This window comes from Somniosus microcephalus, chromosome 3 (genome assembly GCF_052327205.1).
Source record: "Somniosus microcephalus isolate GS21.2 chromosome 3, FLI_Smic_1.0, whole genome shotgun sequence".
Lineage (NCBI taxonomy): Eukaryota > Metazoa > Chordata > Chondrichthyes > Squaliformes > Somniosidae > Somniosus > Somniosus microcephalus.
Genome location: NC_140989.1, coordinates 245,235,203 through 245,261,067, shown reverse-complemented (window position 1 = coordinate 245,261,067; position 25,865 = coordinate 245,235,203). Strand labels below are relative to the sequence as shown.

The following is a 25,865-nucleotide window of genomic DNA, read 5'->3' as shown; positions in this document are numbered from 1 at the left end:
TCCCGTTTCTCTCTCCTCGATGCTGACAGGATACCTGCAATAGCAGTAGTGAACCAAGGCCACCACTGTGCTACCCAAAGCCAATTTCCTTATTTCAGTGAAAGCCGAATTTGTTTCCCCACCACAAAAGATAATCCTGAACAAAAAAATATCCCATCATTGCTTTAGTCCTTTTACTTAATTGTTTTGCCTCATCCCTCCTCCCCTGAAAAAAATGCATTTATATAGCCCCATATCACATCTCTCAAAATCCCAAAGCATTATTACCTACAATAAATTGCTTTTCCATGTATAACCATGTCATGTAAGCAAAGGTGGCAAGTCATGCTCGAGTATGGCTTCATATGTGCCAATAATCCTCTGCTACCTCATCAAATGTCATTCTTCACGTGAGCCTGGAATTAAGTGTTGACATGCTATTCACCTTTTGGAGGGAGGGAATAAATTATAGTAACACAGTATTGACTGGGTCAGCCAATGAGCTAACTAGCCCAAGGCCACTGAAGACAATTATCACCATTTTCACTCTTGCCCTAGCGGAGACTGGATAACCCTGCACAAACTAGAGACCTTCCTGACCTGTATGACTCCACACTACCCTAAATCAGTGCATTTATCAAATGAGCCAATAGGAAGTGGTAATCTTTTAATGTGCATAAAAAGAAATTGAAATGATTTTATTACATGAAACCTGATACAGGCTCCGTCTTTGTTTCACAGATACAAAGCTAGCTATGCTTAGACTAATTGGAGACTTTACATTACAGTAACCAAGGCTTTTAATGTTGTAGATGGAGGGTTGCTAAATTAGACACCTTTGTGAACAAGGTATACATGTGGAACAAAACAGCTTGGGTCCTCAGAGTTACAGCTGGAAACATGATGAACATACAGGTCATCGAAGCACATTGATACAATGCACTGGGATCATGAAATCTTTGCCCAAACACCAAAGCTCAGTTTACATACTGAACATGGAATGTATAGAAGGAACAACATAAGTAAAGTTCACACACATGATTTTTATTGTAGAAAATCATTTAGGAGTAACAAACAAAATATTTAAACAATTGCACAGTTGTAACCAGGTCTGTTCACAGAATCTTATTTTTATTTTTACACACAGCAAGTTACTTTAACATACCACTCCATTATTTTTGAAGATAGAATATAGACACATCAATATCAGACACATTAATCATCTTTAACTAGGAAGAACTGGAACAAGTTATATTTAAATATCTGTAAAAAGCAAACATAAAAAGCTCCAATTTAGTCTTATTATAATACTCTTTCCAATATCCTTATAAATTTATCACAAAGAAACAGTCATTTATGGCTGCTTTTCAAACTAGATACATCTCCTAAATCGCTGAGACGGTGCATATTAATTAAAGTGCTGATGAACAGACATTTGTGACAGACCACTTTGTTGCATGGCAAAAAATAATGTAATTTCCAAATCCAGAACAATCCTACAAAAGATCTGTAGATGGATAAATACACTCCTTTGCTATTGCATATTAACAAATTTCTTCAGTGCAATGCATCATCTCGTGACACTTTGCATTTATTAAATTACATTTTAAAGCACTCTCTGTTCAGATATGATCTTCAAATGTATATCACTCGAGATCCTTTCTAATCAAGGAGTACTACAGAAAACTGTTTCAATTGAAGCTAACCAGGAAACTCCCCTCCTTTCCCACCTCCCCAAAAATTTGCCTGAATCTCATCCGGAATGAGTCATTTCGCAAAGCACAGATTTCCCTCAGCGTAAAAAGAAAGTCTCGCATTTATATAGCGCCTTTCATGACCATCGGAGATCCCAAAGCGCTTTACAGCCAATTAAGTACTTTTGAAGTGTAGTCAATGTTGTAATATAAAATTAAAAAGCGTGCGTAGCACTCAAATTACAAACCCCATATTGGACGTGGTCCAAAGCAACCCTGTGCTGAAAAACCACCTCATGAAGCTGATTTTGGGCAATCAAGGACCCATTTGATTTGGCTCCCACCTCCAAATTTATCGTGGGACGTAGGAGGCAAAGAAGACAGGAAAGTATTTTAAAACCAGCAGGAGGTTCAGTATAGAATCAAAAGTTAAAAGAAACACTTGAAAACACAAATAGGGAAGATAAGATGAGGTGTTTAACTTTATTTAAAAAATGTAAATGAAGTATTTCTGCCCTATAGAGTTATTACAGCACTCTATACAGATATTGTCTTGATCTCTGGGTAGCTATAGTATCTTAATATTTGTATTTGTTCCAGCATTGTGCAAGATGACCAACTGGTCAGCCCAGAGAGCCCAAAATATTCCAGAGCCGACATCTAATCTAAACATTCAACCATGGCTATTCAGAGTTGTGGCCAGACTCTGATGGAGATGAGAAAGTGCGGTGGCCGAGTCCTACTGCCTCAGGCACTGATTAAATGTGGCAGGCACAGTAAGCGAGAAGAATTGCTACTTCTCTGTGCATTTTGTTTTTGCAAAAATAGCAAACACAATTATAGTCAGGTTTTATTTATAGCTAGCAATAGAATTGTTGATTAACAATTCTGCTGCTAATTGGGTTAGGAGGGATCACTCTTTAACAGCATTTCAATCCTGAGAATTGCAATCATTATGCAAAGGAAGTTTGTTAAGAAAGCCTGAAATAACTTGCATTACAACACAGATGTAACTTTTCACAGAACATTATTCTCTCGATTACAAACATTTATTATGCTAATCAGTGTCCCCCCCCCCCCAAAAACAGATTTTCATCATAATTCCCAAATTATACACAATTGCCACAAATACAGTTCACGGTTATTTGATTATATTTGTGCACAAACACATTTAAGTATTATTACACACCGCAAATACAAGGCTCATAATAACGCAGCTCTATGTTGTGGGAAGTGAAGGATTTAGTCAAGTTATATGGCACAGCTTCTTTCAGTTGCCCAGCTCTTTTTTCACAGATCATATTATTCAAGCAAATATTTGGACACCTTAGCTGCCATACTGAAGATCATAATTACAAAAGGATGCCAACATATTCTTATAATTTTGTTTATTTAAATAAATGCATTTTAAAAGATGCTAAATCTTGTCTTGAATATGACAGAACCATGGGTGCATTTCAACAGAGTGTGAAAGGAGTCTTTACTCCAGTAGGACACTCCAAGACAGTGTCTACAACACTTGATGTAGATCACTTTTGCATCTGCATACAGCTGGTACAATCTATATTTTTAATTAAACATGGATGTAGTTGGCCTACATAGCAAAACTGGTCTAAATTGGTATATTAAAAAAAAAATTAACTCCACAATTTGTTTCATTTTATAACACACATTGCATGCTGATTAAAAGGCAACAAGTTCCTTAATATCTGGTAAATCTACATAGTACATGCATGGTGTAAACTGGGAAGTTGTAAACCCACAATAGAAACTAATATCCAAGATCATAGCAAGCTGTGTTGGTGATTTTGGGGAACATCAATGTGATATGGGACTTCTGTACAAGCTATGCACGTAGAAAATAGGAGGAGTAGGCCAATCGGCCCCTCGAGCCTGCTCCGCCATTCAATGAGATCATGGCTGATCATCCAAGTTCTGTACCCTGTCCCTGCCTTCTCCCCATATCCCTTGATCCCTTTAGCCTTAAGAAATATATCTAACTCCTTCTTGAATATATTTAATGAATTGGCCTCAACTGCCTTCTGTGGTAGAGAATTCCACAGGTTCACCACTCTCTGGGTGAAGAAATTCCTCCTCGTCTCTGTCCTAAATAGCTTACCCCTTATCCTTAGACTGTGACCCCTGGTTCTGGACTCCCCCGCCATTGGGAACATCCTTCCTGCATCTAGTCTGTCTAGTCCTGTTAGAATTTTAAGTTTCAATGAGATCCCCTCTCATTCTTCTAAACTCCAGCGAATATAAGCCCAATCGACCCAATCTCTCCTCATACGTCATTCCTGCTATCCCAGGTATCAGTCTGGTGAATCTTCGCTGCACTCCCTCCATGGCAAGAACATCCTTCCTCAGATAAGGTGACCAAAACTTGCAGAAGCATTGTACATCTCCCATACAATACACAAGCCAGTACTATATGTTGCAACACAGCACAGAACGGACAACAAGGACACACCAGCTGTACAAATACTTGATCAATACTGTGAAACCTAAAAACACATCTATTTTACACACACATATACACACTGACATGACGTGGCTGGATCTTTACTATATACATACGTGGAGGATATGGGTTCTGGAATGTCACAGAAAGTCAAAGTATAGGAATTGCTCTCAGTCGATAGTAAAAAAAAGTTTCTGGAAGGAGAAGTGCATTTTGTGGAATAGTTATACAAAGCTAAATATTATATAGGGAGATACCTGTACTTATCAGTGAATTGCACCACATGCTTTGAAACTGCTGGTCAGAGGCAGCTTTGGAACAGACATTTTTATAGCACTCCCTACTCCCGATAGGAACAGTAGGTTGTGTTCAGCATTCCCATTCATAACGTCATGTCAGTAGCTGCCAGGGGAAAAGGCACTGGATGGAAGCTTGATGCCTCATTTGGATGGGGAAAGAGAAGAAACTTACAACAAAATATTAAAAAATCAAATACACACACAAACCACTGGTTGGACTCGTGCACAGAAAGGAATGGCTTTGTTTTGTTGGTTGTGGGGGCGCGGGGCAGGGAAGGAAGCCGTAGGAAGAAGAAACAGGAACAAATGGAAATGCAATTCATTTTTACACTTTATATTGCTGTATTTTCCACTATAGATAGCTGGGTACACTGTGACGTTAAGTCATTCTGCGGGCTGTTAAGTCATTTTAGTGGTACATGGGAGAAAAGTGAGGGGAAAGATTAAAGAGTGACTGAACCAATGTGCTTCCCTCTCCCACCTCACCTGCCTCTGGAAAAACATTAAAAAAGCCAACAAGGCCCATCTAGTTCATCTTCTACCATCCCGGTAGTAGCATGATACAATGATAATTGAGTTATTGACTAATCATAGCAATCAATCTATCAATTAGTCTTCAACAGACGAGGATTCAAAGCAGTATTTGCTGGGGTTTCAGTTTTCACAGATAGCGTCCCACCAAGAAGTGGGACTATCCCAGCCTCCCTGATGTGAGCACAATCCATTCCCTTAATAGTCTGCTTAAACATTGCAGAGGACACTGCAGCAGCCTCACCCGCCAATAGCATTCCCTGATGGTCACCGAGAGAAAAAGATCCCAAGATAGAGGGAACACGTGCGAGAGAGGGACGGATGAGCATGGGCGCAAGGGAGATGTCGTTAGGGCCGCACTGCACAATTGCACGGGGGCCCCATAGTGGATCCAATGATCAGTTTGTCTAATATGAGGGGGCCTCAAACCAATTCTTTGCACGGGGCTCCTGCAAGGCAAACACTGCCCCTGGAGAGAGTGGTTTGGGGGGGGGGGGGCGGTTACAGCAGAGACTGAAGGTGAGGAAATAAGAGAGGAAAGGAAAGAAAGAGATAGAGACACACACAGATAGATTAAACAAGCATGTATGAGGGACATAAGTGAAAGATAAAGAGCACGAGAGAACGCAGGCAAGAAGAGCTGGAGAAACAGCCGTGGTCCAAAAAGAAACAAAGAAGCAAACAGCTGGAAAGAAAGAAGCAAGTAGCAGAAAAAACTGCATGCACATCAGAAGTACAGACGTGTTTCTCTTTGGTGGGTTGGCATTCATGTTTTTACAAAACTACAGGGGAACAAGTGTTACCTTCAGTAAAAATATGATCAAGATATGGCAACAGTGTCCCGTGAAAAAAATCTTAAAGTTAGTTCACATCCCTGACTGACACAAACGTGCATCTGCACAAAATAAAGAGACATTATTTTTCAGCTCTATCTGAACCTTACTTAAAAAAGGGAAAAATTAAAATTTCTCAGACTTACAAAGTTTGTAAAGGAATGACCAGGATCTATTTTAAAATATATTACAACTACAGAGGCAGTTGAGGGTTTGCATTTTTATTGAACTTTCCTTTTTTTGTTATTCATGAATGACAAAAAAAAACCTACAGATTGCATTTTACACAAGTTCCTGGTTAGCATACAATGCGCCTGGCAGAATCAGAGAGAACAGGATGCAGACTGCTTTTGCCTCTGGGACCTGGCTAAAATCTAGCTCAAATAGGTGGGCCAGAGGGTCTCCTTCCTCCAATAGGACTGAAATGAATTCAGAACAGATTACCCATGTCCTTGTGAAGTAGAGTCCACATTAGAAAAACTGTCCTGAAATACATCACTGATTTACCATTTATAACCTGGGAGGCTATAATGTCATGTCACACTGGGCTAGTAGTAAGGGTGCTCTTTAGTTTTGAGGCTCACGAAACAAAAAGCCTGAAAAGTGTATCTGACCTACACTATACATAACGTGGTGGTACGTCACAGTCACTGGACAAAGAATGGAAAACACTCATCTCAACCTGTCTCCTCTCACCTAAACAGACAAATGTACAAGAACGGGAAATAAACAGAAAGAATGTTTTAGTAGAGGTTGTTTTGGCAGTTTTGAACATTAACCTAGGTTGGCTAAAATAGGATGCTGTCTCAAAGTGAAAGGTCACAACATATATAAAATCAAATAATTGTGCACTTCAGCCCTACCAAGCTACATATCATTTTGGGTATACAGTATGCCTATAAGCTGGAACACATACTTAAAAAAAAATTCTGCACTTCAATATAATTATTTAAGTCCCCACAATCTCAGAAATATCTGCAGGTTACTGGATGACAACCACATATACTCCACCAGGCTATACTGTAGATACCCCATGATAAATCCACAAACAACATCAGTCACATTGTGCCTTCCCAGCATCACTCGCGAGAGTCCCACGATGCACACCCATAGCACAACCAGAATACGCAGCGGAACAGCTAAAACCAAGTGATTGAGGAAGAATCGGCCTCCCATTGCTGCTCTGGTTGCATGGCCCGACGGGAACGAGTATCTGTCCACGGAAAACGTAGCAAACATGTCCATCTTGTTTTGTGTGGGACGACGCCTGCGGACCAGCGACTTGACAATGCCCACCAGGACCAGATCTAAGATCAAAGCTAAACAAGAAAACAAACCGATTATTATACTTTGCAAACCAATGTACAATAACATGGCTGCCCACCACATCTAACTGTTTGACGGGCATGAATTACTGAACTCACGGACTACAGACAGGAAACAGAGGTCATTTTATGTGCAATTTTGAATAGGAGTTTTAATTCCATTTGTGAGAAAGACCTTTATATTTAAACCACAACTTCATTGTACAGATGGTGTCAGTCTCCTGCAAAGTAGGGCACAACTTCCTTAAGGGATGCACATGTTGAAGCATTCCTCAATTACAGAACAAACCCCTATTCGATGAGTACTGAACTCTCTATTCCCATGCATTTGTAAACAAAGGTATAGGAGCAGAAATATTGATTGAAAACATTTATTTTAGAACCCATTCATTGTGGTATTGTCTTCTGCAAAGAAGTCATGGTGACATACATGGGTAGTTAAGGAATTCCAGTATTACATCAGTGTGAAGACGCCGATCAGAGCGGGGGCCAAAATTAAAATGACCGTATAAGTCTGTATCACATGAATGCACACAAATACCAGGATTCTGAAAATAAGGAGAGCTGCTTGGGCCAAATCATTTATACGTGCAACAATCTGTAAGCACAGGTGTTGTAGAGGCATGGAAATAACGTATTAAACTCATTTCACACACTAGGACTACAAAACATACGGTTTCAGATATTACCTAAAGAGGTGCTCAAACATACAACTGCCCTGCCAGGACTGACAAGAAAGGAATGTGTGTCTTATTTTATATACACACTGGCTGATTGTCTATGCCTATGCCCTTGCTCATTGTTAGTTGAAGGAAATTGTATGGCCCAGATTTTGCGATCAGTGGCGCTTGCTGTTCATTACACTTGCCCTCGTAATTTCTGTGACTGCTGCACTGCGATTTGCGGTAATTAGAGAACTGAAACAGCATGGCGCCCTCTACAGGGGATCTGGGACCTATGTGAACAGGACAAGCAACAATGTGACTCCTCAACCAATCAGATTGAAGAATCCTTACCGAGACACGCAGAGTCTAAACCAGGAAGTGCAAGTTAGAATATTTAATTCAATGTAAAATCATGCACAGTTAAGTGAAATAGAGGGGAAAGATAGATGGGTTTGAGAGAGAGAGAGAGAGAGAGAGAGAGAGAAAGAAAGAGAAAATAAAAAACTTTAAATTGTTTTTTTTAAAATCTAACAATAATTAAAATCTGAAGGAATGAGACTCCACACTTGTAAAAGTAAATTTTCAGTGCCAGAGGTGTTGTTTGGTAGCAATTAAGACTTATCATGCTGTTAAAAATTCACTTACACTTGAATGGCGAGCCCTAACTTCTTCTGGAATGTTTAGTGGGTATCTAGTGGGTAAGTATTGCAAAATTCACGCCCTTCATGTATTTGAATGGCATGTCTCTCGGCAAGGTACCGGCGTCGCAAAGTTTGTGGAGGAGCAGGGCAACATGGACAGCAACTTCTGGAAGCTGCTGTCCGATTTACTCCTTAATAATGGGGAGTGCCAAAGGCCTCGCGGTTATTCTTGTAGACCCAGATTTTGTGGTAGGGATAACAGTGAGGCCATCAGTGCTCACCGTTATTATGGAGTAAATTGGACAGCAGCTTCCGGCATCCACACATGCGCAAACGTGGAAATCAGGAAGTCGCTGTCCGAGTTGCCCTGCAAGTCATCACAGCTGCTACCAACATTTATAATTCATTAGCAATAAACAGAATATATGAGGAACTGGGACATGGTTTAGATATACACCTCAATGTGGAGTTGAACTATTTTTCTATTTCTCAGCACTCCCACATTACCAATCCTACTTGTAAACATATAATGGTAATATATTAATTACACATGCTCTGAATTCATCACACTTCAAAGTGACAAAGGGTATTTAAAAAAAGAGAAAGGCAGTCATTTCATGTTAGTTTCTTCACATCCAGAGCCAGAAATTTACAAGGACCTGTCAATATGCAAACTTCCCTCACCAACAACATTTAATCTTTAATTGATCTGTTCACATGTTCTTCTGACAACTATTCAGGTGCAAGAGAGAAAACAAAATAACTTTCTCCACTGACTGTGAACGCCTCGGTTTTGTCTGACCAAGGACTAACAAATATCAGCAAAGACACAATGTGCAAATTTGAACACAAGACAGCTCTGGAGCTTGAACTCAAAACCACCTAGTGGTTAATGTGCCTTTCCAATTAACCCCACTGCCCCAGGGAATTTTATTTTTGTTTCAATGCACATTTTAAAAAAATGCTTTACAAGCAAAATCTAACTGAGTACAAAGTGTTACCAAGAGAAGCATTTCCCATATAGAAAGAATTGCAGTCCTTTACCATCTAGGTATCCACAAGGTCAAAAAAGACTGTGAAAGGATGAAATGCTCATTGAGATCCATTGCGACAAAATCCATGGTTATATTAACAAACTGGGGCCTGAATTGGTGCTGCCAACGATTTTTCACAATGTGGGTGGGAAAGAAACTGCTAAAAGAAAAATTATTCTTTTTCTTCTTAGGCAATCCCTCGGAACAGAGGATGACTTGCTTCCACATTAAAAGTGAGTTCTCAGGTGACTGATGAGTCCAATGCGGGACCTACAGTCTCTGTCACAGGTGAGACAGACGGTGGTTGAAGGGGCGGGTGAGTGGGGTGCTTGGATTGACGTGCGCTCCTTGCGCTTGGCTTCTGCTTGCTCCCGGCGAAGAGACTCGAGGTGTTCAGCGCCTTCCTGGATGCTTCTCCTCCACTTTGTGCGGTCTTGGGCCAGGGATTCCCAGGTATCAATGGGGATGTTACACTTTTTCAAGGAAGCTTTGAGGGTGTCCCACCTGGGGCTCTCTTGCCATGCCGGAGCTCCGAGTAGAGCGCTTGTTTTGGGAGTCTCGCATCGGGCATGCGGACAATGTGACCCATCCATCGGAGCTGATTGAGCGTGGTCAAAGCTTCGATGCTGGGGATGTTGGCCTGAGCAAGAACACCGACATTGGTGCGCCTATCCTGCCAATGGATTTGCAGGATCTTGCGGAGGCAGCGTTGGTGGTACCTCTCCAGTGCTTTGAGGTACTTGCTGTACATGGTCCATGTCTCTGAGGCATACAGCAGGGTGGGTATCACTGCTGCTCTGTAGACCATGAGCTTAGTGCCGGGTTTGAAGTCCTGGTCTTCAAACACACTCTTCCTCAGGCTGCACTGGCACACTGAAGGTGGTGTTGGACTTCGTCGTCGACGTCTGCCCTTGTTGACAGTAGGCTCCCGAGGTATGGAAAGTGGTCCATGTTGTCCAAGGCCTTGTCGTGGATTTTGATAATCAGGGGGCAGTACTGTGTGGCGGGGGCAGGTTGGTAGAGGACCTTTGTCTTACGGATGTTTAGTGTAAGGCCTATGCTCTCGTATGCTTCGGTGAAGGTGTTGACGATGGTTTTATTACCGCCGAATTGGAGCCTGAACGGACCCAGTGATATACAGGGTCGACGTATACCCAACTTCGACTTATAGAGCAATAAACTCAGACTACTGCGGACCTTGCTGGAATGTGCGAGTACACTTTTATTTACAGAGCGCTCTGGGAGAAGTGCTATACACCCCCTTGGTGCAATCGCCAGCTTCTCAGCTTTACAATAGCAGCCGCGCTCCTTTTATACAATTTAAAAACAAGAAAGATACCATATTACATTAATTCCTTGGCCAATCTGGTACTTTAGCATCCTTTAACTTTGGCCAATCCGATACCTTAGCAACCCTTAATCACATTCTGTCAAAAACAAGTTGATTATATTATTATACCGTTAGCAAACAACTTAATTATATTACTGTTCTGTACAAGTGACATCACATGTTTGGTGTAAGCAGATCAAGTCAGCTGTCTGTTATGCCAGTGTCTGCAAAATGTCAATGAATGTCAAGTATTTCAGCAGGCACTACGGTGCCATTTTAAAATTTCCTCCAACAGTTTGGAGTTCGACCTCCGAGTGAGCGCAGACGCAAGCGTCGTCTGCATACTATAATTCGACGACAGAGGATGGGACGACCTTGGATCTGGACTGGAGGCGATGGAGGTTGAACAGTTTCCCCGTTTGTTCTGTAAATTAGCTCCACTCCAGTGGGGAGCTTACTGAGGGTGAGATGGAGCATTGCAGCAAGCTCGAGAAGAGCGTTGGTGCAATGACACAGCCTCGTTTGACCCCGGTTCGTACGTGAATTGGGTCTGTGGTGGAACCGTTGGTCAGGATCACTGAGACCAAAGAGGAATTCTACTTCAGCCTCGAACAATCCTTGTCACGAGTCCCAAAAAAATTGCAGTAGCAAAGAACTGGGTGTTGTTCACCGTAAATATTTACTCAGATAGAGCAGTGCTGGTCAATCGTACAAGCGATTGTAGCATATTACATTCCAGAGTGTGCCTGTACTATATCCAGTTTATACAATAGCATAACCCTGGGGTTTAACATTAGGACCCTTTGTGATCTGAATTGTTCCTTTCGCACATGCCCTCATATGCGCTTCTCCAATCTTTTAGGAAACAGACTGAGGAACATTTACTAAGACAAGACCAGATAACAAATCATTAAGCTGCTTTATTTCACGGAGTAGCAGTTAAAATATATTCCATTTACGTAAATCGCTCTCGCTTCCCTCCTCCAAAACGTAGTGGAAAATAATAAACCACATGCTTTCCTGGGCTGAGTTACTGGTTATTGGCATTAACTTTCGTTCAGACTAATAATTACAAAAACAAACCCACATTTTTAGCTTCCAGCCCCAGGCCTCAAACCTACACCTTGCTGTTCCTTGTTGAGAATCTGACTGACCATGTATTCTCTTGTCCCTTTTTCCTGTGTGTTCCCAGCCTGGGGGGTGGGGGGGGGCTGTGATGCTAGCCTTCATCCCGTTAGTGATTTGTCAGTAGACCGGACAATAAAGTTGGCTACCTTTCCTTCCCATGTGGGACATGGGTTTAAGAGAAAACATCTGCTGTTCTCAAATTGAATAGGGATCATCTGGCTAATGGGCCTGGGATGAGATAATTGACCATCACCGAATCAGCTAGGAATAGACTGGGTTATGGTCTCATAAATGCACATCCTCGAAGGTCAGTGTTCGGCAGCATGTATTAGCTCTAGAATTACCAGACTTATCCATTTGGAGTGACCAACGGAATCATAACTGATTTAATGAGCCACTTGCAGTTTCACTGTACAAGCCATGTGTACTTAGACATGGATGGCTTAATCTTGGAGATGGCTTAATCTTGGAGACGAGCACATGCTACTGGCAGGATCAAGCAGGTAAGCGAATGACATTGCACAACTAGTTCATCTGGCTCTTTAAAAAAAAAAAAATTCATTCTTGGGAAGTGGGCATCACTGGCAAGGCTGGCATTTATTATCCATCCTAGTTGTCCTGAACCGAGTGGCGCACTAGGACACTTCAGAGGGCACCCAAGTGTCAACCACATCGGTGTGGGATTGGAGTCAGACATAGGCCAGGTCAGGTAAGGACGGCAGGTTTCCCTCCCCAAAGAATATTAGTGAACCAGTTATCGTATTTACGACAATCCAATAGCTTCATGCTCACTTTGTTTTTAAAACTGATACCAGCTTATTTAAAAACACTGAATTCAAATTCTCAAACTGCTGTAGTGGGATCTGAACTCACATTATTAGTCCAAGCCTCTGGATTGTCCAGTAACATAACCACTACACATTCTCTATGCCTGCAGCCTGTGGCATCTTGTTTTAAGTTTAAACAAATTCACTTTGTTTTAAAACACAACACTTAAAGGTACAACTCAATCCTAAAATCCTTTCCATAAGGAAAATTGTGAGATCAAAATCCAAAAGCATGACAATGGAAAGGATGAATTTCAATCCCATGCGTTGCATGTATGATGTTGGCAGAGCTGTACAAATGGACAATGTGCAGACAGGGTATAAATTACAAAGAATATACAGCACAGAAACAGGCCATTCAGCCCAACAGGTCCTTGCCAGTGTTTATGCTTCACACAAGTCTCCTCCCACCCTTCTTCATCTAACTCCATTAACATATCCTTCTATTCCTTTCTCCCTCATGAGTTTATCTAGCTTCCCCTTAAAATGCAGCTACGCTATTCGCATCAATTACTCCTTGGGGTAGCGAGTAACCAGTCCTTGGCTAAGGATTCTCCTTAATTCCCTATTGGATTTATTAATGACTACCTTATATTTATGGTCCCTAGTTCTGGTGTCCCCCACCCTTTCATAATTACATAGGATATACGGCACAGAAACAGGCCATTTGGCCCAACCAGTCCATACCGGTGTTTATGCTCCACTCGAGCCTCCTCCCGTCTTTCCTCATCTAAATCTATCAGCATAACCCTCTATTCCCTTCTCCCTCATATGTTTGTCTAGCCTCCCCTTAAATGCATCTATACTATTTGCTTCAACCACTCCCTGTGGTAGCAAATTCCACATTCTCACCACTCTTTGGGTAAAGAAGTTTCTTCTGAATTCCCTATTGGATTTCTTGGTGACCATCTTATATTGATGGTCTCTAGTTATGCTCTTCCCCACAAGTGGAAACATTCTCTCTGTATCCACTATCAAAACCTTTCATAATTTTATAGACCTCTATTAGGTCACCCCTCAACCTTTTTTCAAGAGAAAAGAGACCCAGCCTGTTTATCCTTTCCTGATATGTATACCCTCGCATTTCTGGTATTATCCTTGTAAATCTTCTCTGCACCCTCTCCAGTGCCTCTGTATCCTGTTTATAATATGGCAACCAAAACTGCTTGCAGTACTCCAAGTGTGGTCTAACCAAGGTTCGATACAGGTTTAGCATAACTTCCCTACTTTTCAATTCTATCCCTCTAGAATTAAACCCTAGTGCTTGGTTTGCATTTTTAATGGCCTTGCTAACCTGTGGCGCAACTTTTAGTGATGTGTATTTGTACTCCGAGATCCCTTTGTTCCTCCACTCCACCTAGACTCTCACCCTCCAAGTGATAAGTGACCTCCCTATTCTTCCTACCAAAATGTAATACCTCATATTTGTCTGTGTTGAACTTCATTTGCCAATTATTAGCCCATTCTGCAAATTTATTATTGTCCTCCTGTAATTTGTTACAGTCCTCCTCAGTATTGACTATTCCCCCCCCCTTCAATTTGGTATCATCTGCAAATTTAGAAATTGTGTTTTTGATTCCAAAGTCTAAATCGTTAATGTAAATTATGAACAGCAGTGGTCCCCGCACTGATCCCTGTGGAACACCATTACCCACCTTCTGCCACTGTGAATAACTACCCTTTACTCCCACTCTCTGCTTTCTGTCTCGAAGCCAGCTAGCAATCCATGCTGCTACTAATCTTAAAGATCTTTCTCAGGTCACCCCTCAGTCTTCTCTTTACTAGAGGAAAAAGCCCCAGCATGTTCATTCTTTCCCGATAGGTATAACCTCTCACTGGTTCTGGTCATCATTCTAATAAATCTTTTTTGCACATTCTGCAGTGCTTCTACATCCTTTTTATTATATGGAGAACAGAACTGTTCATAGTATTCCAAGTGCGGTCTAACCAAGGTTCTAAGAACATAAGAAATAAGAGCAGGAGTAGGCCTTATGGCCCCTCAAGCCTGCTCCGTCATTCAACAAGATCATGGCTGATCTGACTTCAACTCCACTTTCCCGCCCGATCTCCATATCCTTTGATTCCCCTAGAGTCCAAAAATCTATCTATCTCAGCCTTGAATATACTCAGACTCAGCATTCACAGCCCTCTGGGGCAGAGAATTCCAAAGATTGACAACTCTCTGAGTGAAGAAATTCCTCATCTCGGTTTTAAATGAACTACCCCTTATCCTGAGACTATGCCCCCTAGTTCTAGACACCAGCCAGGGGAAACAACCTCTCAGCATCTACCCTATCAATCCCCTTCAGAATCTTGTATGTTTCAATGAGATCACCTCTCATTCTTCTAAACTCCAGAGAGTATAGGCCCATTTTACACAATCTCTCATCATAGGACAGCCCTCTCATCCCATGAATCAATATAGTGAACCTTCATTGCACCACCTCCAAGGCAAGTATATCCTTCCTTAGATAAGACCAAAACTGTGCACAGTACTCCAGGTGTGGTCTCACCAAGGCCCTGTACAATTGTAGCAAGACTTCCTTACGCTTATACTCCAACCCCCTTGCAATAAAGGCCAACAGGCCATTTGCCTTCCTTATTGCTTGCTATACCTGCATGCTAGCTAACTGTGTTTCTTGCACGAGGATACCCAAATCTCTCTGTACGCCAACATTTGAAAGTTTCTCACCATTTAAAAAATATTCTGTTTTTCTATTCTTCCTACCAAAGTGAATAACCTCACATTTCCCTACATTATACTCCATCTGCCACCTTACTGCCCACTCATTTAGTCTATCTATATCCCTTTGCAGACTGTGTTCTCCTCACAGCTTACTGACCCACCTAGCTTTGTATCATCAGCAAACTTGGATATATTACATTCGGTCCCTTCATCTAGGTCATTAATATAAATTGTAAATAACTGAGGCCCCAACACTGATTCTTGCGACACCCCATTAGTTACACCCTGCCAACCTGAAAAAGATCCGTTTATCCCTACTCTCTGTTTTCTGTCCATTAACCAATCCTCTATCCATGCTACTATATTATCACCAACCCAATGAGCCCTAATCTTGTGTAATAACCTTTTATGTGGCACCTTATCGAATGTCTTTTGGAAATCCAAATACACTACATCCACTGGTTCCCCTTTATCTACCCTGCTAGTTACATCCTCAAGAAACTCTAATAAATTTGTCAAACACGATATCCCTTTCATAAAACCATGTTGACTCTGCCTAATCATATTATGATTTTCTAAGTGACTTGATACCACTTCCTTAACAATGGATTCCAGCATTTTCCCGATGACTGATGTCAGGCTAACTGGCCTGTAGTTCCGTGATTTTTTTCGCTCCCTCCTTTCTTGAATAGCGGTGTTACATTTGCGACCTTCCAATCCGCTGGGACCATTTTAGAATCTAGGAAATTTTGGAAGATCAAAACCAATGCATCCAGTATCTCTTCAGCCACCTCTTTTAGAACCCTAGGATGTAGGCCGTCAGGTCATGGGGATGTGTTGGCTTTTAGTCCAATTAATTTCTCTAGTACTTTTTCTCTACTTACATTAATTACGTTAAGTTCCTCACCCTCATTAGACCCTTGGTTCCCCACCATTTCTATACAAGTTTAACATAACTTCTCTGCTTTTCAATTCTTCCCCTCTAGAAAATGAACCCATGTGCATCATTTGCTTTTAAATGGCCTTCTTAACTTATGTCGCTACTTTTAGTGATTTGTGTATCTGTACCACAGATCCCTCTGCTCCTCTATCCCATTTAGACACTTATTTTCCAAGGAGTATGTGGCTTCCTTATTCTTCCTACCAAAATATACTACTTTGAGACACTTTTGGGGAGGGAAGTGTGAGAGGAGGAAGATTCCACATCCGAGTTCTGCACAATTAATTGTTTAAACTGGAGCTCAAAACCATAGAACCATTTCTTATTCTTCTGCTATTCGACCCTCATTTGAATACCAAGAGACTGCCAGTCAGTACATTGCGCGTATAACTTCTCCTGCCAAATTATCTGCATCATTAAGCATGCCAGTTTGGCAAATAAGGCTAATACTATTTCTTCCCAGTTTCAGACCTACAACCCATTTTCCCTGCCTCATGTGTTGGGTGATTTACACTCAATGTGATGCTGCCTGAATCTGTATTGCAGCCAACAAACAGCAAAACAAGTCCAAGATCATGTCGTCCAGCAGTCTCAGCATCAATGCCAATTTCAAGGTTGTGTGGATGAATGCCATTCGTATTGCCCTTTTGGCATCATCTGAAACCAACACAAAGTGAAGGATAAACACAGCATTAAGCACTATAAATGGCCCAATGTAACTCAGTTAATATAGAAACGTTCAAATGCTCTCTCGATAACCTGGCGAGTAAAGACTGGCCCCATGTAGTCCTAAGCCATACACAGCAGAATACCCCATGTTCAATTCCTGAGCTGTGCTGAGTTAGTTGACATCATCCAGGTCAGCAATTGGGGTGCTACAATTGGCCTCAGCATCTTGAGTTAGGGGAGAGGGGGTGGAGAGAGAGAGAGATAAAAATCAGCCAGCCAGTAGTCCCACACTTGTACACCAAAAAGTATTCGATAAGGTGCCACACAAGAGGTTATAACACAAAATTAGGGCTCACGGGATTGCGGGCAATATATTAGCATGGATTGAGGATTGGTTAACAGACAGAAAACAGAGAGTAGGAATAAACGGGTCATTTTTGGGTTGGCAGGTTGTAACTAGTGGGGTGCTGCAAGGATCAGTGCTTGGGCCTCAGCTATTTACAATTTATATCAATGACTTAGATGAAGGGACCAAGTGTAATTTTTCCAAGTTTCCTAATGATACAAAGCTAGGTGGGAAAGTGAGCTGTAAGGAGGATGCAAAGAGGCTGCAAAGGGATTATAGACAGGTTAAGTGAGTGGGCAATAAGGTGACAGATGGAATATAATGTGGATAAATGTGAGTTGTCCACTTTGGTAGGAAAAATAGAAAAGCAGAGTATTTTTAAAAGGAGACTGGGAAATGTTGGTATTCTGAGGGACCTGGGTGTCCTTGTATACAAATCACAGAAAATTAACATGCAGGTACAGCAAGCAATTAGGAAAGTAAATGGTATGTTAGCTTTTATTACAATGGGACTGGAGTACAAGGATTACGAAGTTTTACTGCAATTATATATGGCCTTGGTGAGACCACACCTGGAGTATTGTGTACAGTTTTGGTCCCCTTACCGAAGGAAGGATATACTTGCCTTAGAGGGAAGGGAGTGCAATGAAAGTTCACCTGACTGATTCCTGGTATGGGGGGATTGTCCTATGAGGAGAGATTGAGTAGACTAGGCCTATATTCCTGAGAGTTTAGAAGAACGAGAGGTGATCTCATTGAATATTATAAAATTCTTAAGGAGCTTGACAGGGTAGATGCTACATGTTTCTCCTGGTTGGGAAGGCTAGAACTAGGTGTCACCCATTTAGGACTGATGAGGAGAAATTTCTTCACTCAATGGGTTGTGAATCTTTAGAATTCTCTACCCCAGGGAGCTATGGATGCTCAGTCGTTGAGTATATTCAAGACAAAGATCGATAGATGTTTTAGATATTAAGGGAATCAAGGGATAGGGTGGGAAAGTGGAGTTGAGGTAAAAGATCAGCCATGATCGTATTGAATGGCAGAGCAGGCTCAAAGGGCCAAATGGCCTACTCCAGCTCCTATTTCTTATGTTCTTATTTAGTGACCTCTGCTGGAAAGTGTGAATGTGCAGACATGATTAGGCTTTGTGAAACCAGTCACAATCAAACTAGCCTGACGATATTCATGGCTTAAACTTACACATGAAAAATGCCGAGGATACCGGAGAGCTGCTAGTGCCCCTGGAACTGTACCCCAGGAACAGTCAGCACCTTCAGGAGATACATTTTGCAAGGGAACAAGTTCAAATATACTCTCTAGCAACAGTTTAATAGAGCTAATATACTATACAAAAACTGTGATACACAGTAAATAGAATTCACACTATTGCAGTAAGGCTTGCAATTGGCTCCTCGTGGGCCGAGAGTTGCAGGTGGAATTAAGCCTCCAATCACTGATGTGCATATTCCATTTAAAAACAGAGTATGTGTATAAATAGCAATCAAGCACATACTTTTGCAAAGCAAGAGCACTTTAATCAGTTCAGATCATCAAGTAGAACAGATCTAGCATGCTTTTGTAAATGAAAGTGCCGTTTCAAGCCGTTAGCTCCGTCAGTGTGCCAACAGCTAATTAAAAGGTTATCGTGCCAGTTCTTTCTGCAGTTTCACTTCACAATCACGGAGGTGTATTGCAACTCATTAGTTAATTGGACTCTTTAAAAGTGATATCTTGCAAGTGTTTAGGTTTTTAAACAACTGATTTAGAAAGTCCTTTATGAAAATGTTCAAGTACCATCTAGTGGTTTCTAGCACTTTGTAGTGTGGAACTTAAAAGTTAGGAAATCTAAATTTAATGAGAATCTTAGCAAAATCTCCAGTGCCCAACCCTTCACATTTCCAAGGAACTAGAAAACATTTGTGTTTCTACAGAAGTGGCCATCAATTAAGCACAGCAAAGAAGCCTGCATATTGGAATTAGCATCCATCAGTATTTTAAATATAATTTACTTTAAACTTCTCGTTAGAAAATATTGGTGTTATATGTAGTTTATTTTCCTATCTACATAGGGCTCATTACATTTGAACCTTCTGTCTGAAGCAGTGCAAAGGTCCCAGCTGGAGTATTGTGTCCAATTCTGGACATCACACTTCAAGGAGGATGTCAAAGCCTTAGAGAGGGTTCAGAGGAGATTTACTGGAATGGTACCAGGAATGCAGGACTTCAATTACGTGGAGAGACTAGAGAAGCTGGGCTTTCTCTCCTTAGAGCAGAGAAGGTTAAAGGAAGATTTAATAGAGGTGTTCAAAATCATGAAGGGTTTTGCTAGAGTAAACAAGGAGAAACTGTTTCCATTGGCAGACAGATCAGTAAGCAGAGGACCCAGATTTAAAGTAATTGGCAAAAGAACCAGAGGCAAGAGGAGGAGAATTTTTTTTAAATTTTTTTTTTTATAAACACAGTGAGTTGTTATGATCTGGAATGCACTACCTGAAAGGGTGGTGGAAGCAGATTCAATAGTAACGCACAGGAACTGAATAAATACCTGAATGGGAAAAATTTGCAGGGCTACAGGGAAAGGGCAGGGGAGTGGGACTACAGGAAACTTTCGTTTAACCAGAGGTTAAAAGTCCGGAAAGCTCTATCTACCGGCAAAATTCAGGAGCCGTTTTCTATAAGTTTTTTTTACTTCTCGTTGCTTTTTTTTCTCCCAGTCAGGCTCTGCAAGGTCTGTAGCTAAGCAACAGCTTCAGCTAGAGACACTTGCAGCTGCAGCCAACTGTTTTGAAGCTGTTGCTAAGCAACAGGGTTTGTTGATTCACACGGAGCTGTATGTTTTAACATTGCAGCTGGTTTATACGGCAGTTTTGATCTAACGGCACCAGCTCGGTCCCGTCAGTGCCGGATACCAGAAAGTTTCCTGTAATTGGATAGCTCTTTCAAAGAAGGCACGATGAGTCAAATGGCTTCCTTCTATGGTTCTATTCCTAGTACTGAACTATCATCTGGCTGAAGTATCACCTGGAAAACGTAATGTTCATCCCTTGTTTGCCTTTAATCAAAATTGAAAAAGTTCAAAAAATGTAATTGCCAATATTTTGACCACTAGAAATAATAGCCTTTAAGGCATTTGAGAATTACCTGCAAGTTTAATGGTTCAACATCAGCACCAACCCTAATAAAATGACTCAAAATAAACCCTTTATAAAAGTGACTGAACTTTTAAACGGACCTTTGTAGTATTCTCCAAAATCTATCCTGATTCTTCTTCACAGTAATGTCTAGCTTCCAGAAAAAGTGGACAGTTGTTTTCAGCCATGCTTTTTCCCCTTGGGTTCATTATAATCTAAAAACAAATGAATTTACTCCTTGAATTGGGACTTTTCAATGACTGCACTAGCAACATGTCATTTTGTGCTTCATTTTTTCTCACTAGGAATGTCATCTTGAAGTAACTTCCACCTTGGGTTGGGGCAGTCATGGTAATCGGCTTTACTGCATGATCAGCTGCCAGGACACGCAACTTTAACAGAATGAGAATAATGTCTGCATTTCCTTTACCCAGGCTGTAGGCTTTGCCCTGTATTTGAATGATCTGTTCAAAGAGACACAGTGGCTTTCCAACTGCAGTAGGGGAGTTTAGTAGCAGCCAGCCCTGAGATTTAAATAAGTCACAGAATCTAGTTTTTAAGTCCAGGAGTACCATGACATCCAATGGGGTTGGACAAAAATCAACATACATGTCATTAGATTTACTAAATTTGTTCTACTTTGAAGAGAAGAATAGTGTTGCCATAAGGTTATCACACCGTCTCATTTCACTTTATTGAAAACCAGAATGGAATTAGAACTTGTATACTTTTAAAATGCAAACGTTTGTGGTAACTGAATCTACACTGGCCCAAAATCACCTGCACCAAGTGAAATGCTACAAAGCAGGGATCACTAGCATCATGAAGTTCCAAATGCATGAGCTAAGCAAGTACAGAACTTGGAAGAGAATGATTTTAAAATGCACACTGATGATGTAAAATTAAAAATTATTTTACTATAAGGAACCGGAATCTATTAAGAGACACTACACAGTGAAATTGTGCTCTGTATATTGGAACTAAAATCACCTGTAGAAACATAGAAGATAGGAGCAGGAGTAGGCCATTCGGCCTCTCGAGCCTGCTCCGCCATTCAATGAGATCATGGCTGATCATCCAAATTCAGTACCGTCCCTGCCTTCTCTCCATATCCGTTGATCCTTTTAGCCTTAAGAAATATATCTAACTCCTTCTTGAATATATTTAATGAATTGGCCTCAACTGCCTTCTGTGGTAGAGAATTCCATAGGTTCACCACGCTCTGGGTGAAGAAATTCCTCCTCATCTCTGTCCTAAATGGCTTACCCCTTATCCTTAGACTGTGACCCCTGGTTCTGGACTCCCCGACCATCGGGAACATCCTTCCTGCATCTAGTCTGTCTAGTCCTGTTCGAATTTTATAAGTTTCAATGAGATCCCCTCTCATTCTTCTAAACTCCAGCGAGTATAAGCCCAATCGACCCAATCTCTCCTCATACGTCATTCCTGCCATCCCAGGTATCAGTCTGGTGAATCTTCGCTGCACTCCCTCCATGTCAAGAACATCCTTCCTCAGATTAGACGACCAAAACTGCACACAATACTCAAGATGTGGTCTCACCAAGGCCCTGTACAACTGCAGCAAGACATCCTTGTTCCTGTACTCGAACCCTCTCGCTACGAAGGCCAACATACCATTTGCCTTCTTAACCGCCTGCTGCACCTGCATGCTTACCTTCAGCGACTGGTGCACAAGGACACCCAGGTCTCGTTGCACTTCCCCTTCTCCCAATCTATTGCCGTTCAGATAATAATCTGCCTTCCTGTTTTTGCCACCAAAATGGATAACCTCGCATTTATCCACATTATACTGCATCTGCCATGCTTCTGCCCAATCACCCAACCTGTCCAAATCATACTGGAGTTTCTCAGCATCCTCCTCACAGCACACACGCCCACCCAGCTTTGTGTCGTCTGCAAACTTGGAGATATTACATCTAGTTCCCTTGTCTAGATCATTTATATATATTGTGAATAACTGGGGTCCTAGGACCGATCCCCGCGGTACCCCACTAATCACTGCCTGCCACTCGGGAAAAGACCCGTTTATTCCAACTCTTTGCTTCCTACCTGCCAACCAGTTCTCCATCCAAGTCCGTACCTTGCCCCCAATCCCATGTCCCTTAACTTTACACGCTAATCTCTTATGTGGGACCTTATCGAAAGCCTTCTGAAAGTCCAAATACACCACATCCACTGGTTCTCCCTTATCTATTCTACCAGTTACATCCTCAAAAAAATCCAGTAGATTAGTCAAGCACAATTTACCTTTTGTAAATCCATGCTGACTTTGTCCAATCCTGTCACTGTTTTCCAAGTGCTCTGCTATTACATCTTTTATAATGGACTCTAGCATTTTCCCCACTACCAATGTCAGGCTTACCAGTCTATAATTCCCCGTTTTCTCTCTACCACCTTTTTTGAATAGTGGGGTAACATTAGCTACCCTCCAATCCATGGGAACTGTTTCAGAGTCTATCGAATTTTGGAAGATGACCAGCAATGCATCTACTATTTCTAGGGCCACTTCCTTAAGTACCCTAGGATGTAGATTATCAGGCCCTGGGGATTTATCGGCCTTCAATCCCATCAATTTCCCTAACACCATTTCCCTACAAATACTGATTTCTTTCAGTTCCTCCCCCTCATTAGACCCTATGTTCCCCGGCATCTCTGGGAGGTTATTTGTGTCCTCCTTTGTGAAGACAGAACCAAAGTATGTATTTAATTGGTCGGCCATTTCTTTGTTCCCCATTATAAATTCCCCTGATTCTGATTGCAAGGGACCTACGCTTGACTTCACCAATCTTTTTCTCATCACATATCTATAAAATCTTTTACAGTCAGTTTTTATGTTCCCTGCAAGCTTACTCTCATACTCTATTTCCCCCTCTTAATTAATCCCTTTGTCCTCCTGTAGACATCAATGAAACAAGACATTTGAAGGAACTGAATCAGGGTAAGGTTTGATAGTGAAGAGGTTAAAGTTCAACAAGTTAGGTGGTTAAAGCAAAGTGTTGAGTCTGCCATGAGGTGACTATATTTTTATTTTAGGTCATAGAATCATGCAGCACAGAAGCGGCCCATTTGGCCCATCGCGCTTTGAAAGAGCTATCCAATTAGTCTCAGTCCCCCTCCCCTTGTTCTTTCCCCATAGCCCTGCAATTTTATCTTTTTCAAGTATTTATCCAATTTCCTTTTGAAAGTTATTATGGAATCTGCTTCCACCACCCTAGGATGTAGATTATCAGGCCCTGGGGATTTATCGGCCTTCAATCCCATCAATTTCCCTAACACCATTTCCCTACAAATACTGATTTCTTTCAGTTCCTCCCCCTCATTAGACCCTATGTTCCCCGGCATCTCTGGGAGGTTATTTGTGTCCTCCTTTGTGAAGACAGAACCAAAGTATGTATTTAATTGGTCGGCCATTTCTTTGTTCCCCATTATAAATTCCCCTGATTCTGATTGCAAGGGACCTACGCTTGACTTCACCAATCTTTAAATTATTATTTAAATGGCAATAGATTGGGAGAGGGGGAAGTACAGAGAGACCTGGGTGTTCTTGTACACCAGTCACTGAAGGCGAGCATGCAGGTGCAACAGGCGGTCAAGAAGGCAAACGGTATGCTGGCCTTCATAGCAAAAGGGTTAGAATACAGGAACAGGGATACCTTGCTGCAGCTGTACAGGGCACTGGTGAGACCACACCTCGAGTACTGTGTACAGTTTTGGTCGCCTCATCTGAGGAAGGATGTTCTTGCCATGGAGGGGGTGCAGCGGCGATTCACCAGGCTGATACCAGGAATGGCGGGAATGACCTATGAGGAGAGACTATGTAGTTTAGGGATGTACACACTGGAGTTTAGAAGATTGAGAGGGGACCTCATAGAAGTGTATAAAATTCTGACAGGTCTAGACAGACTGGATGCAGAAGGAATGTTTCCCTTGGCGGGTGAGAACAGAACTAGAGGACATAATTTAAGGATAAGGGCTAAACCATTTAGGACAGAGATGAGGGGGAATTTCTTCACTCAGAGAGTGGTGAACCTGTGGAACTCATTGCCACAGAGGGCAGTGTACGCCAGCTCATTAAATATATTTAAGAGGGAATTAGATATATTTCTACGGGCAAAAGGGGTTAAGGGTTACGGAGAGAAGGCGGGGACGGGATACTGAATTAAAGGATCAGCCATGATCTCATCGAATGGCGGAGCAGGCACGAAGGGCCGAATGGCCTACTCCTGCTCCTATCTTCTATGTATCTATGTATCATAATAACTCGCTGTGTAAACAGAAAAAAAATCTGCTCATCTCCCCTCTGGTTCATTTGGCAATGGTCTTAAATGTGTGTCCTCTAGTTACCGACCCTGCTGCCCGATGCAAGGTGGCAGGGGCGGGGCTGTGATGGAGATGAAACCTTCCACTTCTTTCCTGGACTCACCCAGCAGCAGGTTGAGCAGCACTTCCTGGCCGGCGGTGCTGCCGCTCTTGCAGAGACAGTAGACGGTGCCTCCGATCCAGGGGATGCCGTGGCCCGACACCTCGATCAGCTTCATAATGGGTCGGGCGCTGCCCCAGGACGAGTCCTCGGTGGCGCACACCCCCAGCCGCTTGGACAGCCACAGGTCGATGGCCAGCAGCGAGCGCAGCGCGATGCCGAGCAGCGACGGGTTCAGCTTCATGCAGTCCTCCTCGGGCAGCAGGCTCTGCGGGCAACCGGCGGCGGCCGAGGACGAGGAGGAGCCCGAGTCCCGGCGCAGGCCGTGGCCTTCGAGCTGCGCCGCCCGGTGCCGGGGGGAAGGCGGCTCGGAGCCCGCTCGCTGCAGCAGGGCGGGCGGCCGGCTCAGCACCAGGAACTCCAGCCTCCCGCCGCCGCCTTTCGGCTCTCGCTCCCGGTTCCGGGCTTTGGGGGAGTGAGCCGGCATTGTTCGCCCAGTAGCAGGGGGCCGGGTGAGCGGGAGCGCCGCCTCCTCCTCCACTGGGGGCCGGGTGAGCGGGAGCGCCGCCTCCTCCTCCACTGGGGGCCGGGTGAGCGGGAGCGCCGCCTCCTCCTCCACTGGGGGCCGGGTGAGCGGGAGCGCCGCCTCCTCCTCCACTGGGGGCCGCGTGAGCGCCGCCTCCACCTCCAGTGGGGGCCGGGTGAGCGGGAGCGCCGCCTCCTCCTCCACTGGGGGCCGGGTGAGCGCCGCCTCCACCTCCAGTGGGGGCCGGGTGAGCGGGAGCGCCGCCTCCTCCTCCACTGGGGGCCGGGTGAGCGCCGCCTCCACCTCCACTGGGGGCCGGGTGAGCGGGAGCGCCGCCTCCTCCTCCACTGGGGGCCGGGTGAGCGGGAGCGCCGCC

At 42.9% G+C, this 25,865-nt stretch overlaps 1 protein-coding gene across 1 annotated transcript; it reads right to left on the bottom strand.

Moving 5' to 3' along the window:
- Positions 1-1,002: 1,002 nt before the first annotated feature.
- plpp6 (phospholipid phosphatase 6) lies at positions 1,003-25,703 on the bottom strand. The gene is made up of 2 exons (XM_085982303.1): positions 24,967-25,703; positions 1,003-7,116 (listed from the first exon to the last, which is right to left on the bottom strand). The coding sequence occupies exons 1-2, from the start codon at positions 25,448-25,450 to the stop codon at positions 6,743-6,745; spliced, it is 858 nt and encodes a 285-aa protein (XP_085838429.1). The 5' UTR covers positions 25,451-25,703; the 3' UTR covers positions 1,003-6,742.
- Positions 25,704-25,865: the final 162 nt, after the last annotated feature.